Genomic DNA, 18,042 nt, shown 5'->3' with positions numbered 1-18,042 from the left:
AGAAGAAGACATATATTGAATGACTGTCAGTGTTGAACACTCCTTATATAAACTGTCTTAAGGTAGGAAAGAAAAAAAGTAAAGCAAACCAGTTTTCAGGCAGTCTAGTGGCAAACAAAAAATGTAAATTGTCTGTATCTTTTAGATATTACGGAAGTTGCAGTACCTCAAGTGACCTAGCTTTATTCTTAATGCACTGGAGGTGAAAGAATAACGCTTGAAATGTGAAGCAGCATCACAAACTGGGTGGAGGGTGGTGATTGTCTTTGGGACCCATTTCTCCTTCATTCAACAAAAGGAAAAGCTTAAGAGAAATTCTCACTGCTGAGAGTGCAGTATAAATGAATATAAGATGGCTGCAAATTGATACATTTAACATTGAATTATTCAACCTGTACGGAAGTATGCCGAACTTCAAATAGAATGGAGGATGTCTACTAGAGCTACTTTTTTGCACTACTTGAAATAGAAGTATTGCTAAGTACTTAACTGTTGCAACCTATCCATTTGAAACAGGTCTGATTATTGATGCTTTTGGTGAATTAAGAGACCAGCAAGAACAAGTGAGAGAAGATATGGAGGTATGAGAAGAACATTACATTTCTTCATTTCTCTTACTAATCTAGATTTTTACAATTATAACTGATTTGTGAACACAAATTGTGTTTCCAGACCAAATGCTTTATTTGTGGAATTGGCAACGACTATTTTGACACAACCCCACACGGCTTCGAAACACATACTCTGCAGGAACACAACTTGGCAAACTACCTGTAAGTATATTTTACTATTGAAATTATTATGAGACCTGATTTCAGCTCAAATGTAATTTAGAAGCACATATTTTTGTGTGTCCTAAGACAGAGGAATATTTCCATTCCTTTCTGTTTTCCCCTCCTACACTCTGAGCTATCTTTATCTTTAAAGTACTTGCTCTACATGAGCTAGCTTAATGGAATGATACCTGAAGGCATATCAACCCCTTTTGTCCCCTTCAATCCTCTGTAAGGAAAGCCACATATGTGGAAGGGTAGTGAACACCAGTTTACTAGCTAGCAAGTTGTTTTAGTCTAGAAGACAATTATGACTTTCTGGGGATTTGGTCATATTGTTAAAAACATTGAAAATTGTTGCTGATTTTAAAAAGTTACTTCTCATTGCCTCCAGATTAGAGAATTCTGAATGCATCTACAAGAGCTCACGGTAGCAGAAGGAAGGTTTTTGGTTTGGTTTCTACGTGTTATGTTCAAAATAATAATGAAAAAATGCATTCCTGGAAAAGAAGCTACAAAAAATAATGTACAAACCTGATCCTGTAGTTTCTTACCAGTACTGCAGCTTTCTGAAACCACTAACCAATTGGCACCAGTATACATTCAGGCTATTGCCAAGACTCCTGAGACAGTGGTTTCATACTTTCAATAGTGAGTGTAGAGCAGATCAAAGAGAGTTACTGAAAAGTGAATTTGGTGGCATTATTTACCCCCACAAAAATGATAAGTACATGAACATCATATGCCAGCCGAACCAAGGAGACTGAACTGGTAGGTCCTTCTATAAAATCTGGCTTTGGAATAAATATAGTATTGTATATAAGCTTAAAAAAAACCCAAACAATAGTGTGCCTCTTGGTATCTACGTTGCATTATTCCTTGCACAGTAGCTGACTCTGTAGAATCAATACACATTACTTACGTGAGTCAGATTTCCTTTTGTATCCATAGTTTTACCAATCTACAGCCTCCAAGCTTCTCCTACTATATTGGATCACTTGATTGGCATGTGGGATCCTGTCATTCACTGTAAATTAAAAACTGTCATTTTTAAAAATATTACGATATGTAGAGAACAATATTTTATGAAGATTGCTTTTTAATTAGAAGATTTTAAAAAGTCAGTATATGTTCCTTTTTTTAAATGAAAACGTATTAATTCCAAACATGTTACATCAAAAACCAGCTATCTAAGAACAATGTCACATAAAACAGACCTGCATTAGTACTCTACAGCCTTTCCACTTACTTCAATTTTGTACATTTGAGCACAAGCAGTACCTGAGATAAGATAGGTCCTACTTGGCTGCACCAAGATTTCCAAGCCATCTACCTTATAAGCTCATAATCTACCATACTTCTCGCATAGATACTATAAGAACTTCTTCCAACATGGCAGAGTTGGAGCATAAAAAAGCTGTATATGTAGGCCCAAGTCAGGTGTTACTATAAATCAGCACTGAAAGGAAGAATCTGATGAAATACATTTTTCCACTTCTACAGATTGTACAGCTGTTAGCACTTTCACAGGAGAAGTTCCCAAAGATAGCATTTTCTTCTAACACATCCTAAAAGCCTAGGAGCATCATTTATATGCTGGCTGCTACCATGAACATCAAATCCCATTCTAGAAAAGGTTAGAGGAAATATTATGTTTTCTGCATTAATACCTGCTCCATGTGCTTGTTTCAGGTTCTTCTTAATGTACCTCATAAACAAGGATGAGACTGAGCATACTGGTCAGGTGAGTTGAAAAAAATAAAAGCTAAATATTTGTCTTGAAAGATGCATCTTCCTTCTCCAGCCTTGTAGCTACGTACCACCAGGTGGAACTGACGTACCACCAGAGTGGAGACAAGTATCCCACTCCTGAGATTTTGGAGCAAGAAAAAAGGCTATATGCAGCAGCAGGTTGTTCTATACAGCACTATACTGTGCCTGGAGAAGACAGCTATCAGTAGTTACATTACTATACTTATAGCCTATACCTGTATATACATATATATAGACAGTATATGAACATGTGTAAGTTCGGTGTTGTTAGGTCCTAAATGTAAATAAGCAAAATAAATAAGATTTCATTATAGCTTGTTTCAAATAAGCTGTTACATTAATACGGTGAAAGTACCTTATAATTCAGTGTTTTCCAAGGAAACTAAAATAAACTTTGCAATGCAGATTATAGAGCTTTGCTGTGATAAAATTGGACTGAATAATTTTCACTTACCTGCACTGTTTTGGCTTTATTTAATAAGCACAGTAACTGCTTACTGTTAAAGTTTAGAGCACTGGCTGCAAGGAGTTAAAATAAATGTTAAATAGAAATCTTAAAATAAATATTCTTTGTCACTTTCAGGAGTCATTTGTGTGGAAGATGTACCAAGAAAGATGCTGGGATTTCTTCCCAGCAGGAGACTGCTTCCGGAAACAGTATGAGGATCAACTTGGCTAATATAACTGAAGATCCAGTATATAAACTTCCTTCCTTTTCATGATGTATATTCTCAGCCTCTATTTGCATCAAATGTCTTTAAACTTGAAGACATACATAAAATTTGAAACAATTTCATTGGCTTTCTGTACATACCACGTATGAAAACGGTCTTCTGTTGGAATTGCAATTTGAAAAGAAAAATCTATGCCAGTATCAAATCAAGCCTTCCAATTCAAACATGTTCTGATATTCTAACAACTTTTTAAGTACACCATTTAGCCTAGCATTTGGTGAGAGTGAAAGGGCTAGAAGATGTCTTAACTGTACAACATTTGACATTTAAGAACTTGAACATCCATCAGAGGCCATGCTTCTGAAAAAGTACTTTAAGTGCTGTCCCATTTTTGCCCCAGAGTATTTGCTAGTGAATGTATTAAGACACAGCTTGAAAAGCTTTAAGCAGATAAAAAGAAACATTTTCAAACACTTTGTTGACCTTGAATCATTAAGTGCCTTAAAACCTCCGTAGACATAGCTATGCAAACTTTTTGTTAATGTTCTAGACGAAAAGATCCATTGACTGTATTGCTTATCTGTCTTTCTGTACGAAACTGCACTTGAAGTTTGTTTGTATACAACCTTCAATTACAGCTTATTAGATGCTGCTGTTACAAAACACACCCTGTACCAAGATGAATACAATTGAAATCATAGGCCAAAATAAAACAATGCCCTATTGTCACCTGCAAATAGAAGCTGCAAGGTTTATGCATTTATTTTTCTTCTAGTAGAAAGTGCCCACTGCAATAAAATATTATAAACCAAATATTACCTTTGTAATTTCTTTCTGATTTTTCTGCAATACAGAAATTCCGCGTGCTGAAGGTGATTAAAACCATGTATTTGTTGTGCATTCATTGCTTTATTTGAAGGACTGCATGTAGTACAAGCTGGAAAACAGCTCAGCAGTTTGCACAGCCTATATTTTAAGCAAAGAAAATCCCAACATAATCAATCATACCCAGTCAAATTTTGGCGGCACAGAATTTCAGGTGCCTGCAAATAAAACCAGGCAAGTGAAATAGATAGATAGATAAATGAAGTAAAGAACAGCTAAAGGAGGATCCCACTTTCTACTTGACTATATTCATTTATTCACATACGGAATACTGGTTTCAGGAAATCATGCTGTCCAGCCAATCTTCAAGCTCTTCCTCAGTAACAATTTTGGATGTTTTCTGCTCTTGCTGTGCTGCTGTGCTTTTCTCTTCTGGCACAACTGCAGTTGGAGGGTCTAGAAAAGCAAAAAGAACAGACCATTGAAAACATGGAAAAAATTCTGTACTGTTTTTCCTTCATCAGTTTGCTTTGTAATACATGACTGGTTACATTTTATTGAAACATCATTTCCCTTAAAGAATAACAGTGTGTCACATTTCAAAAACAGTAGCAACAATTAAAACAACAACAAGGCTGTTTGATAAGCTCAACCATAGCAATGTAGCTTCCTCCTGATTTAAGGGGAGGCAGGACCTGAGCCACAGCAGACTGCTTCTAAGTAAGTGAACCCCTACTGCAATCTATTCGCAATCCTGACATAAACAGAATTTTCCTTAACGTAGGACAGCAGCAGGGGACCACAAGAGCAGATCACAATGCATATTTGCATGATGAACGCGATTCCATATTCTGACAGCACTGTTTTCTTAAGGGATTTACACTGTGCTTTGGAGTGTATATGCCAGTAGAATGAAAGAAAGATTCTCTTCAGAGACAAGGCTTACTATATTGCACATGGTGATATTCATGTCTTCAGCTATTTCTCTCTTTGGACTTAATTTTTAACACAACAGAACAATCAGACACAAAAATCAGAGATGCTCCAGTTCTTTAACATCATTGTATGTGAAGGAGAATTACAACTGTTCTCCATCAGAGCTAACAAACAGTTGTACAGATTCCAGTGGCTCACTGAATTTCTGCAACAGGAACTGTGTGTCTACTGTGTCTATTAAAAAGTTCCATTTGTACTATCAATGCCAGTAAAGTTTAAAAATAACATTTCTAGTGTTATGAGAAATAGCTATCAGGTCTTCATTATATTATCAGAGAGGACTAAGGGCTCATAATGTTACATAAAATCTATTTTAGTCTTCCCCTGGCTAAAATTTTGTAACGGTACTTATTTAAACAATAAAATCAAATTTGGCTGAATCATAAGACCAGTGCTGCTCTACACAGGAACTCATTCTTAAAATGAACATCATGACAGTGGTGAAACTTCAGGTGAGTGGGTCAGCGCACAGCCAAAGATAAATGAATTGCCCTGTGACAGAGATACTGATAGCAGAACTGTGTACTTGCAAGTTAGGAGTTTAAAAAAAAATGGACAAAACAATGGAAAAAAAAATAGAGGCACTGGAAGAAAGCAAACTCTTACCATTTTCCTTACTTTCCATTTTCAGATCTTTCTCTGTTGATATGTTGTAGGATAATGCACCTGACTCAGAATCAATGGGAGCATCCAGATTCAGGAGACGATCCAGTTCTTCATCCAAATGGTCAGTCTCCTGCTTTGATTGTAGATGGGCTCTCTGAAATGGTTCTGCTGCACTTGTCACAGGACCACGTTTATTTCCAGGCTCCGATGAAGCAGCAGAATTGCCAACAGACTGGGAGACCAACACCGTTTCCCTTTGAGACAACGACTGTCGAAATAGCTCTCTCCTCTTGCTGTCTTCAACAACTTTAGATTTCATCTGTGGGAGCTCTATGGGTGTTGATGCCTAAGAATACAAAAGAGGAGTTCAGAGTTTCCAATTACATTAAACAGAATATTAAAAATCTTCATTTTCCACTGCTTGAGCAGATGGATTTGTTTTTGCTTTTATTATTTTTATCTTATTATCTTATATTGGCTCTCTGGAACAGTAAATCAAACTTAAACTAACTATCTAATTGGAAAGAATGCGAAAGCACTTTCAAAATTTTATTGCAAGCTTTTAATAGTTGCTAAAAAGTGAAGCAAAGATAAAAACATTAGAGTAATTCCATGTCACTCAGATTGAAGTCCAATGCACCGCACACAGAGCATTTTGTTTAAAGCCACCAATAAAGCATAAAAAGGGCTGATAGAGGGGTCTTCACATACCAGCCTCAAAAATAAATTTACTTATAAAATGCATTTGTGTTACTTTTGAAAACCAGGTTTAAAGTTAAAATTCTAGAATAGATGATATCATTTAAAATATTCAGAGTTACCTGAACAAGTTCAGCAGCTACATTCAATCTCAGATGTAGAGGCAATTCCTGCAGGGCCTGGGCCAATGACTGGCAGTCAACAGAAAGTGCAGGAAACTGAAATGTAAATCAACACACAGCACACTTGCATTAAAAAGTTGAAATTGTTTTTGTCTTCACATATTACGTCCCTTTGTTTCACACCCACATACTGTATGAATGTGAAGGCCAATTTAAAAATATACTGTATCTAAAACACATTGGCAATAATAGCAGGAATTCATGGATCTAAAAGTACACACGTAAAAAGCTTTTTGGCTAAATCTGGCTAAACAACTAAAAAGCAAATCATTGCTTAGTTAAAAACAGAGGATGAATGTCTTGAAAATCCAGAATAGGAAACAGTCCCACAAGCTGACAATGCCATAAGAGATTGCGGCTTCCACACATTTGCCAAGAGCAGGGAAATCGTGTGAATCCAATAACAAAAAATTGTAAAATGTCAAATATCATTGAATAACATTTAAGTGCACTGGAGAAGAGCTATGAGCCATATACACTTGCAAAGATATTAACGTGAATAAAATATTGTGAATGAAGGTGAAAATAGAGGCACGGAGTGAGGAAAGGCTGATGATGAAAAGAGTAGCTGAGAGAAAGTATAATGGAAATAGGAATTCAATATCCAAGTAGGTATTTCACTGTAAGTGGTGCTTGAATAAAAAGGAAACAGAAACAAATGGATGAAAGCAGTATTTAAAGAATTATAAACACTTCTTGGCATGTGCAGCTATTTGTGCAAGACAATAAGCAGAGAAATACTTTGTTGCTGGAACTGCCAGTTTTACTGGGGAAAAAAAAAAAAACCCAACAGATAATTACTGCTTGTTTGATTTTTAAATTGCAGCATTCTGAAACATTCCTATTGACAACAAAGCAAATTCAGGTTTGCTTTTTATAAAAAGGAATAATAATAACAAAGTGCCAATGCCACCATTACAATTCAATTCCACAGTTTTCCAAACCCTGTCTTTGCCATTCCTTTCTACACATAAAGACTGGGAAATATCTACTCATTCTGCAATTATTTGTATGCCTTTTCTGCTTTGTTTTCTTCCCTCACATTAAGTTCGGTTTATGATTCTATAATAACTTCTTGTATATGCACAAATGAGCAAAGAACCAGAAGCAGGTCAACTAAGAGGCAGAGGCAATGAACTTGGAGCAGTGGATTTGGGATGAAAATACGGAATGAATCTGTCTTTCAGTGAAAAAAAGATGAGCAAGAAACTTAAAGGCTGAAGACCAGAAAGAACATGAAGAACCAGTTCATGCTATGAAGCCATCTGGGCCAGGACTAAAAGAAGAATTTAAAGACATGATCTACTTGAAGCACAGAATTTGAATGAGGCAGAATGAATGAGGAGGAGTTAGGGGCAGAGGCAAAAGAATGTGCCCACCACAGCACACTTCATAATTCAGTGCCGGACCAAATCCCCAACTGTACAGTCTCTGCACTGGTAGACAGAGCATCTTTGAAACTGACTGGCAATGCAAATCTTCACTCTGCTCACCATGGCTTCAGCATATAAATGAGCTAATATGTTCAGATCAGCTAAATGTTTTAATGACAAGCCTAGGAGGAAATCACAAAGAAGTTAATATTCTGGATATGCAAGGAGAAAAGGAAGCTAAGGTCATATGCTGTACTACTGGCATCCTACATACTGGGAAAGGAAGAAACTGATAAGAATATAAAATCATTGAAGGACCATATCCCACTGAAAAAAACACAAGATGAATTAAAAAATTGCTGTATGAGCCACTTGGTTGTATTTCCTCACCTTAATTTGACTTTGCAACTTTAATCTAACTTCAAATATCAGTGCCCTAGGAATAATTACTTTCAATCATTTAGGAAATAAGAAGCAAAAGTTCAAAATTCAAATACATATAAATGTTTCAAGAAAGATTCCAGCACAGCTCTCTAGCAATTTTAAGAAAAGCTTCAAAGGCAAAAGCTAGCAGTGAGTGCTTACAGCCTGGAACCTTAACAGTATCCTGGGCTGCATCAATAGATGGGTGACCAGCAGGTAGAGAGAGGTAATCGTTGCCCTATACTCTGCCCGTGTGATGCCTCATTTGGAGAGTTCTGGAGCCCCTAGCACTGTGATGTAGTGGGTGGCAGCTCTGTCCAAGGCAAGGGGTTGGAACTAGATGATCTTAGAGGTCCCTTCCAACCCAAGCAATTCTATGATTCTGTGATCTTGCAATGATTTAGGTGGATTATGGGAGGAAGCTGGCTTAAAGATGAACATGTTCTCCATTATTCCAATATAAAAAAACAGTACATACAGTTTCTTTGCTCTCATTAGTATTAGCACAGAGAATCCACATGTAAAAAATTTCAAATCTTGAGTTCCACAGTCATTCTGGAACTGAATTTTGTAGTAGAGAATATGCACTGTTAATTTAAATTAATGACAATACACTTTGAAGTCAAATACGTGAATATATTGCTATAAGTCCCATTACAGTCCTTTTGCTAAAGACAACTCCTGAATACGCTTAAAAATGGAAGGCTGACCTTATATGTTAGCAGAACGAGGTGATTTATACCCCTTACTCATCCTTCTCTGGATGGGTTTGTGTTCTTTTCTTTTAATGTTACTGAAAAACCGAGCCTGCTGCCTTGAACGTTCTTCAGTAGGAAAGAAAAGGACAAGACTAAAGAGCCTCCAGCATAAGAAACAAATTAATAAACATATCTATAAATTAAAGAGTGCTATTATTGCATTATACCATTTGATACTGAACGCACAACTGCCTACACAGCCTGTGCCAGGCAATTAATTTCATAGAAAATGTGGTTACCTGCTTACAGTATGCATTCTCTGTATCCCAGTCTTTCTCTTCAGCAAATCGAAACTGTGTAAAGGAATTTCCTGCAAAAAAGAAATAAGAAAATATTTTAATTATTTAAATAGTTCGCTCCCTGCAAGCTTTACGGAAACATATTTTTAATCAATAAACCTCAAACATTCAGCAAATTTGTGTTTAATTTGAATGATGCTTGAATTCGAAACAGTAAACTTCTCTAAGCACAACTGAATGATGTTTTCATTTATTCCTCTTATTTAATAAAGAGTACTGAAAAAGGCACAACAGATTCAAAGGTGAATGACGTGGTGCTGGGTGCAATGTTGACACGGAAAAACTTCACTGAAAAGTCTATAGTAGATAAAAGGAAACTGATGTATGAAATTGAGAGTGTCATTTATGGGCATCTTTAAATGTGCTGGAGAAACAGTTTTTCAACAGGTCTCTTCTAAAATGGATTACAAACGTTCCAGGTATCAGTTTGTAGTGGCCAAGTAAATGTTTTCTACTGTTTGGCAGCAGTTAAAACTATGGACTTTCTCTTCCCTTACTTGGGCAGGTCAGGAAAAAAAGGCACTGAAAGCACAGTAGCCAAAGCCTCATTTCATGTATATAACAGACTGAATTAGAAACCAAGCAAACAACAACAACAACAAAACACCACACCATTAAATAGGGCTAATTAAACTACATATGGAACCTTAACTACGGGATCAGAGAGGACAGACAGCCCTATCAGTTAATTTGCTGTAAAAATACACCAGATTTCCAGGAAAGAAAAATAATGAGTAAAGTCTATCAGAGATAAAACATGAAAGATCAGGGTTGCAGGGGCAGAATCAGATCCAACCTACAAGAAATACATAATCCTGTGAACTACTGTGAACTATCCTAGAACTGCTGTGAAAACGTCTTATAAACTGTTCAATTAAAACAGCAGTTGAACTATTTTATAACATTAATTATTCACAGCATATGAGCGAAATAATAATTCTGGAAGAAGTTATTATCTGTTAGTAACTGACAATATTTTTATATCGATATATATATAAAAAAAAAAACACGCTGAAAACAAATATTCAGTCTTCTCAGCAAGCAAATTACACTTTCAGGTGCTTCTATCTAACACTGTTAGTCTTTTTTAAAAATTTAAAAATGAATCATTTTAGATTCTGGCAGCATTTAAAGAACAGGTTACTTCAAAGCAAAGTAAGGAGGGAGGTGTGGGGAACACCTTTTAACTTCTTTTGATCAACTTGCAGTAAAGAAATATGCAATAAAACTTATCAGGAACAAGAAAATCTCGAGATAATGATCAAACATCTAGAATAACACACAGCCCGTATGCTGCTGATACAGAGCATGGCATTTATGTCTTTGTAAACCATGCAGTCTGAGAACAAGCAGCTGTTTCTGTATCTCTGTACTGATAGACAGTAGACAATTGCTGAATTACAATTCATCTTCAATTAGAAGATGAAATTTGATCTGAGAATTGCAGATTACTGGGAGAAATATGGTACTTTGTGTGCCTAACTGCAGATATAAATGCTTCACTCGAAAACTCACAGTTGACTGTTGCTTACAAAGGTGCCTGCCTTTTCATTGCAAACAGCACAACAGAGCATTGAGACCAATGACAGTACGTAATAGCTAAAGCTAACACTTAAAGAAATCCAGATTCACTCTTCATCTGTGATTTTACACTGGGTACCAAAGAGTGCAAATCAATTTAACTGCTCGTTTATAAAAGGCTCAATTTAGTTACACACAGAAAGAAGCAGATTTTGAAAAACAATTAAACCAAATGATTCTCAGAGTCCTCGCCTATTGGGAAAAAAGTCACATACTTTCTTCAAGACAAAGAACTAAATTAACAAAAGGATGAGTCGGATCTCTAGATAGCTGAGAATGACCCGCTAAACAAACCTACTTCACCAGGATAACAAGCCGGGATCAAGATCTGACTTGTGATTCTCTACACTCAGAAAGTCAGGAATAATAGATCCTCAGATACTGTATTGCTGAATTAAAGGGTATGACTTAAACGGTAGTTTAACTAGGCTCTTAAATAGATTAACAAAGCATGCCTTTCAAATGGAAAAGCAATAACTACAATTCACAGTAGCACATTTAATGCAAATTAGGTTAATGAGAATGTTGGTCTAACCAATTATCTTTTCACAAATTCCTTTGCCCTGAAAATAACTTCCTTTTGTGTCATGAATACTAATCAGACATCTTGCAATGACTCAGAGCTCCTTCCAGCCTAAGAGCTGCTTTTCTCCATTTGAATTCGAAGTTTTTATATTACTTACAAACATTGCTTGGCCTCCAAACACAAAGTAGCTAAAAATAATGCATTCAAGTAAACCTTACATCATTTTTGATAACTTTCACAATGAATCTTAATAACATTTTTTGTAATATGCAACTTTGCTATTAAAGACTAGCAGTTCTAGAGCACCATACTATACCAACACTGGAATATATTAAAAACTAAATCAACTGATTCAAATAGAATGCATGTCTCATAGCCTTATTACCCCAATTATCTCTTCATACAAATATCCACTGAACAGCAGAATCAAACAAACCCTCCCTGTAACCTGCACTAAACGTTTTCTAATATGTGAATTGAAATTAGTATAAAAGTTGAAACACTGAAAAACACATTTCAGTGTGAAAGGAGAACGGCCACACCAGAAGTATAATTCTGCTCACTTTAACTCTCTAATTCACTGAAAACAAAAGACAAAACATTACTAAAGACAGAAGAAAAATATCTGGTAGCCTCAGAGATTGTGAAACAGATTTTCAGACTGGGAAGAGGAACAAACAATGTAACCCTGACCTTCAAAGACATCCACAATGGAACAGAAGCACACACGCAAATACAAAAATCTCAACAACTATTTTAAACAGAATTTATCTTTTCCTAAGCAGGTGTCAGACATTTAGACGAACACATTTGGGATTTTCCAACCTTTGTTCATCCTTATTTAACTACCAAAAAGCAAGCCTCTAACTACATGTTTATTTAATCAGCTAAACAGCAATAAATTTATAATGGCAGCTTGCAGATGAGCAAGATAAACCACAGAAGTACAGCTCAGGTACATCTGGGAAATTAGCATGTGACCCAAAACACCTCAAAACACATCCTGGGCCCACTGTGCCAACCAAAGTTCTTTCTAAGTTACAAAATAAAGAAGTCCATATCTTTATACTAAGGATTTTAACAAAATTTCCCAGTTTTTCCCTTCTTTCTGTATCGATTCCCAATTCACTCCTATTATAAGGAGAACATAATCTAAAAACAAGCTCCCTGCCTCCTTTCAGTTTTCTTCATAGGATTCAAAAACACAAGAGGAAGCAGATTCTACTTTTGAAAATTAGAAAAAAATAAATAAATCAGATTCTCCAATTCAAAACTCTTGTGCAGGGAAAAATAAGCCTGGTGCTTGAAATGGTATCTAACATCAACCGCTCATATAGGAATCTGACCAACTCAACTCTCAGCAGGAGTTGGGATGACCACAAGCAACATTTTTTATGAGCAGAACACTTCACATAGAACACCCAAAACAAATCCACAGATCAAACAGAAGATAAGGAATGAATTTTGGATTTATACATTTTGAGCAAATGAATGAGCAAAAAGAGAAAACTGCTGCCTATCAGTCACTTGTGATGAATTAAGCGTGAGTGCACCTTCCTCAAACTGGAAGAATAATCACAAGGAAGAGCTCCCACTCATCCGTGTCAGGGCATGCTCTAGCTAGAGGACTGTGGAAACTGCAAGAACTGCACGCCAGCATCAATACCAAAAGATTTAATTTTTTTTTTTAATCCTTACACCACATTTCCAATGCTGCAATGTACAGAGCAGTCCATCCACTATTAATGCTTGTTCTAAATAACATATCTTCAGATAAGCAGCACTAAAAACACTGTTTTTTCTTCTGCAAAGAAGAAAAGGGATAACAAAAAATTCTTCCAACCCTAGAGAATCCATTCTGCAATGAGTTCACATGAACAATTTTATACACTCCATAAAGTGATATAATAATTTGGCCAAAATAAAGTAGCATATATTATATCAGAACAGCCTTTGGAAGACACAAAGTTTCATGGTCCTTGTAATAATGTCACTGATTTCTACTTCTACATATTTAATTACTGAACTTCAATAGCATAAACACTGTAACTATTACCTTTTGCTGTGACTAAGGCTGCAGCGTTTTACTTATTGCCATAAATGTAGACTGAGGAATGAACGTGGGAATACGAAAACAACAGAAAGACTCAAGACAGCAAGAAATCAACATCTATTAATTTCCTTCAGATATTAAGAACAGTCTATTTCAAGTGACTGCAAAGTCTGTCCTTTATCAAGTGCATGGCAGTTATTTCCAAACATGCGGCCTTCACCACAAATGTTTCAGCACAACCTACATTTTGGTTGCGAGGAGGGATAGAAAGAAAATGCAAGAGCTTTTGAATACAAAGATTCCACATATGGTTCAGGAAATCTGCGGCACATAAATAGTTGCAAAGTTAGAAAGTATTTGGGGAAGCAGTATATCAGGCAGAATGCTCAGCTTACCCCGCTAAGATGGAGTCTGCATCTCATTAAACACAGCCAACATTAAATGAAACAAACAAACACACACACACACAAAAAAAAAAAAAAAAAAAAAAAAAGGAAGAGTAGGAAATGGACAGATTATTTGCTTTTATTCGTAGCTACAAGCTCTTTCAGATTGTTTCAAATTTTACATCTGTAGCATATATAAGGAGAAAAAAGATACATACATCCATCTTCCATATCTATCACACATGTAACTGTAAAAATAGCATTAAGCAAACCCTGCACTTTGTTATTAACTTTTGCATATTTCAAAAAATGTATCACTACTTTGAACGTGTAATTTTTTCTTCCATACGAAACAGTGGTAAGTCTTGCAGCAAATGCAAACAGATTGCAGCAAAACTGCAAAGTATTAAAAAACTTCACTGAACAAGACAAGTACGTCTAGAATGCCAACCAAATGCAGCTATTCATAAATACCAACTCCACCTTCTCCAGTGTTCACTTTTATATTAAATAAACATTAAAACAATATTTAAGTGTGAAGTTATTGATTTCCCAACAGATTAAACAAACTTTTTATTAAGTTTAAGCCAGTCAACTTAAATATTTACATTTTTCCTGATGCTTTATGACATTTCCTAGTGTCATTTTCCTTGGGTTGCTAATCTACAACATACTTAGTGATTTTTAAATGTCAGTGCTACAAGTTTGCTAGATTAGACAAAGTATAAAAATCCATAGGGTATGGTAGGTTTGGAGCAGTAACATTAAAGAGAAAGACTGAAAAAAGGCAAAGATGAACAATCTTCTTAATGCAGAAATACTTATGACCAGAGACAACTTACTTGTCTATGTATCTACTTTCAGAAGCAGCAGGATAATATGGCAAGAGATTCTCACTAGGGACACGGACAAAGAGCTCCTCTGAATGAAAGGCATGCATGGAAGCATGTTGTGTGGGTGACAAACACCAGCACAGAGGGGCTGTGGTGTCTCCTCCTTGGAGACCTTTAGCAGAGACCGGCACATGGGCCTGGACATCCTGCTCTGCATACTTTAACTTCCATCTCTTCTCAGTGAGGTATTGTGAGAAGTTGAAATATACATATATATATTCCACATATATATATTCCATAACTGAAGACATAACCTCAGCATGTTATTCAGGAAGTTTCCATATTTTTCAAATGACTCACAAAGCCTGACTTCTACAATGTTCCTAATTCCAAATATAATAAACACAGAACTGTACCTAACAAAGTAAGGTTTTAAACTTTTAACAAATACTGGCTAGATCACTAATTATTGCAAAGCTCAAATTCCAAACTCCATTCCTGGTGTGAACTTGGGAGAGAACTCTAACCCCCAGATAACTGCTTTGTTGGGAGATGGCCCTTTCTCAATACTATTAATTGTGAATATTAAGATTACTGATCATTCATCCTCCAGATTAAACAGTGCATTCAAGTATATCATTCCAATGAAGCTGGAAGATGAGTACCACACAGTTCATTATATCAGATATATTTTTACACTTTTTCCATGTAAGAAAATTTAACTAAGAGTATTGCGCTGCATAAATTTACAGTAGGACAACCCCTGTTTTCTGGAGATTTGCTGTCAGAACATTTGGTCTGCAAACTTCAAAATTATACAAAAATCTTTACAAAAAGCAGCAAACAACGCAACTGTTCCACATTGTGCCACCTTGAAAAGACATTCTACTCATCCTACTTTTCAAAGAAGCAAACCAAAATGAGAGAATCTTAGAGTGGAAAAAGAAAAAAAAAAAAAGAAAAAAAAAAAAGAAAAAAAAAAGAACAAACTTTAAAATGCTTTATTTTAAGCCGCTGCTATTTCTGTTCTGATAATAGTGAAGAATTTGACTCAATTAAAGAAATAAAAAGCCTGCCAACAATTCAAGCTTCAATTTTAAGCATTTAAAGGCAGTCAAGTTTTGTTGATGGTACACAGAGTCTTTGACAGCCCTCATGTCATTAGAATTTCATAACCCAACAAAACTTTTCAAACTTTTTATTAGTGTTACACTTCCACTCCTTACTCTGTACTTCATAGAACATTTACAACAAGACATGCAACTATCTAATCGATAAGTATTATTTATGCTGCTGTGCTGGATATTCCTAATACATCACTTCAAAATTGTTAAAAATTTTCATGAAAGCAGAAATCACTGTTCACAGAAGTTGCAGAGCACACCGCTTCAAAGAGACTTTCCAAAGCATCCATGATTTATGATATTTATGATTAAAGTGTAAGTCGAGAAACATTCAAGCATTTTGATATAGCAAGTATAAGGCCTGACTTTCTTGTAGCTCTGAAAGTTTCTGCAAGATATACACTAGTAGCAGAACCTCGCAAGATTTTTGTTTAATGCAGTGAAACATCAAAAGAGATGCAGCCCCAGCAAACAAGACACTGGAGAATTCTCCTCTGATACTTTAATAAAATGACCACAGTTAAAATTAGCAAAGAACATATCTAGTAAAGCTGCATTTCCGTAAAGACAGAAAAGCCTGGGAAGTGTTTGCATATGCAAAATACTCCTAAATCTCCAAAGATAGGAAGTGTAATGGCTTAGAGAGTTTTAAAGACCAACTTAAAACTAACAGCAGGCTGGTAAGTGCTCACTTCAGATAAAAAAATACAAACAAACAGCACACTGCATTTCTTTTACTGAAGGCTGAGGAAGTCTCTATATTCTGGGCTCCCTTTATGCTTGTAAGAAAGATTATCTTAAACACAGAAGCTAGAAGCTTATCTTTGTTTTTTCCCTACACTTTTCCCATTACTACAGATGAACTATTCCATACAAAGCTTAAAACCCCGTGTTCACTTTTAAATGTTCATTTAGAGGATTTTTTTTTCTATGCCAAGGTTATCAATGGTATAATCCAACATTAAAAAAAAAAATAAAAAAATTGAACATAGCAGTTTAACTGCTGCATTGATTCCTCTGCATACTATTTACAGCGGTATGTACAAGTCTCTGAAAATCAAATTAAATATTTAGTTGAACTGTCAAAACTCACCTGCAACTTATAGATGCTTCTGGGGTGTTAACTGTTCTAACCTGCCAAAAACAATTTACTTGCTTAAATCTAATCCATCATGAGTCACTGTAGAAATTGAATATACTGCAAGACCAGCTTAGACAGAAGACTCAGAACTAGGAATTAAAGCTCACTGGCATGAAAAGCAAAAACAATTTGGGAAGATCATACACACTTGAGAAAAATTAATGTTTCATGTTTAATCTCAACTATTCCTATGCCCCCAAAATTTGGAGAGAAATTCATCACAATCGCAAAACTCCTAGATTAATGTCAAAAGGAAGAAAGTTATACTGGGTTGTCATCCAATTATACTTGGCTATCAAAAAATAGATTACTGTACTTTTAGAGATGTTTTTATTGCATTGTATAGTAGTGTAACTGCCAAGATTAATAATTCATCAATATTGCACCTAAAAAAAAGGTAAATAAATGCAACAATACCCTTAAAAGCTGACATGCAGCACATCTCTCTGATTCTACACAGACGAGGCACAACAGCCGAATATGACTCACATTCAAAATACACTTACAAAAAATACTGTCAGCCTTAATGGAATTTATTCAATTCAGAGGAATAAAGAAGGCTTGGCAAATGATAATATTAGAAATAATCTTCTGTGACTTCTATGACTAATGAAATGCACGCCAAGAAAGCTTGGAAAATGCCACCTACAGGAATCATGAGCAGTCTTTCTGTTTGTCTTGCATGTATTTCATTGTGAGACTACAAACAGGGTAAAGAGACAGAAGTCACTGGCCTCGTGTTAAGCCAGATTTACTCAAAGATATTTACAATGCAGATATTTAACCTATTTTTAGTCCCAGACAAAATTATGAGTAGAAACCAATTATTACAATGGTGAGTGTTTCAAAGAGACCTCCAAGACTTCCTAGCTCAGTGGCCTGATCAAGGCCCTGGGATGTCTGCTCCACTGCCTGACTACTCCCTGGTGAATAATCTCTTCCTAATGCCCTTCCTTGGTACAGCTCTGTAATGAAGCATTCCATTCTGGGGGGTTGCTTTCCAGCCTCTCATCTTCC

At 35.8% G+C, this 18,042-nt stretch overlaps 2 protein-coding genes across 6 annotated transcripts in view; one reads left to right on the top strand and one right to left on the bottom strand.

The window, feature by feature from the left end:
• RYR3 (ryanodine receptor 3) overlaps positions 1 to 4,033 on the top strand; it is a 164,034-nt gene extending 160,001 nt beyond the window's left edge. For all 3 annotated transcript variants that reach the window (XM_085549030.1, XM_085549031.1, XM_085549032.1), the window contains 4 exons: positions 517 to 581; positions 673 to 773; positions 2,466 to 2,517; positions 3,130 to 4,033. In XM_085549030.1, coding sequence (XP_085405156.1) covers positions 517 to 581; positions 673 to 773; positions 2,466 to 2,517; positions 3,130 to 3,225 — 314 coding nt within the window. In that variant the 3' untranslated portion in view covers positions 3,226 to 4,033. The remainder of the gene's footprint in view (positions 1 to 516; positions 582 to 672; positions 774 to 2,465; positions 2,518 to 3,129) is intronic.
• A 76-nt stretch (positions 4,034 to 4,109) lies between these two features.
• The window catches only part of AVEN (apoptosis and caspase activation inhibitor), a 74,136-nt gene continuing 60,203 nt past the window's right edge, over positions 4,110 to 18,042 (bottom strand). For all 3 annotated transcript variants that reach the window (XM_015864788.3, XM_085549047.1, XM_085549048.1), the window contains exons 3-6: positions 9,322 to 9,392; positions 6,469 to 6,564; positions 5,648 to 5,993; positions 4,110 to 4,501 (exon numbers count right to left, since the gene is read on the bottom strand). In XM_015864788.3, coding sequence (XP_015720274.1) covers positions 4,383 to 4,501; positions 5,648 to 5,993; positions 6,469 to 6,564; positions 9,322 to 9,392 — 632 coding nt within the window. In that variant the 3' untranslated portion in view covers positions 4,110 to 4,382. The remainder of the gene's footprint in view (positions 4,502 to 5,647; positions 5,994 to 6,468; positions 6,565 to 9,321; positions 9,393 to 18,042) is intronic.

This window comes from Coturnix japonica, chromosome 5 (assembly GCF_054131305.1).
Source record: "Coturnix japonica strain WE chromosome 5, WE-NBRP24, whole genome shotgun sequence".
Lineage (NCBI taxonomy): Eukaryota > Metazoa > Chordata > Aves > Galliformes > Phasianidae > Coturnix > Coturnix japonica.
Note: the sequence above shows the minus strand (reverse complement) of the source record. Positions and strands in the feature narration are given on the sequence as shown.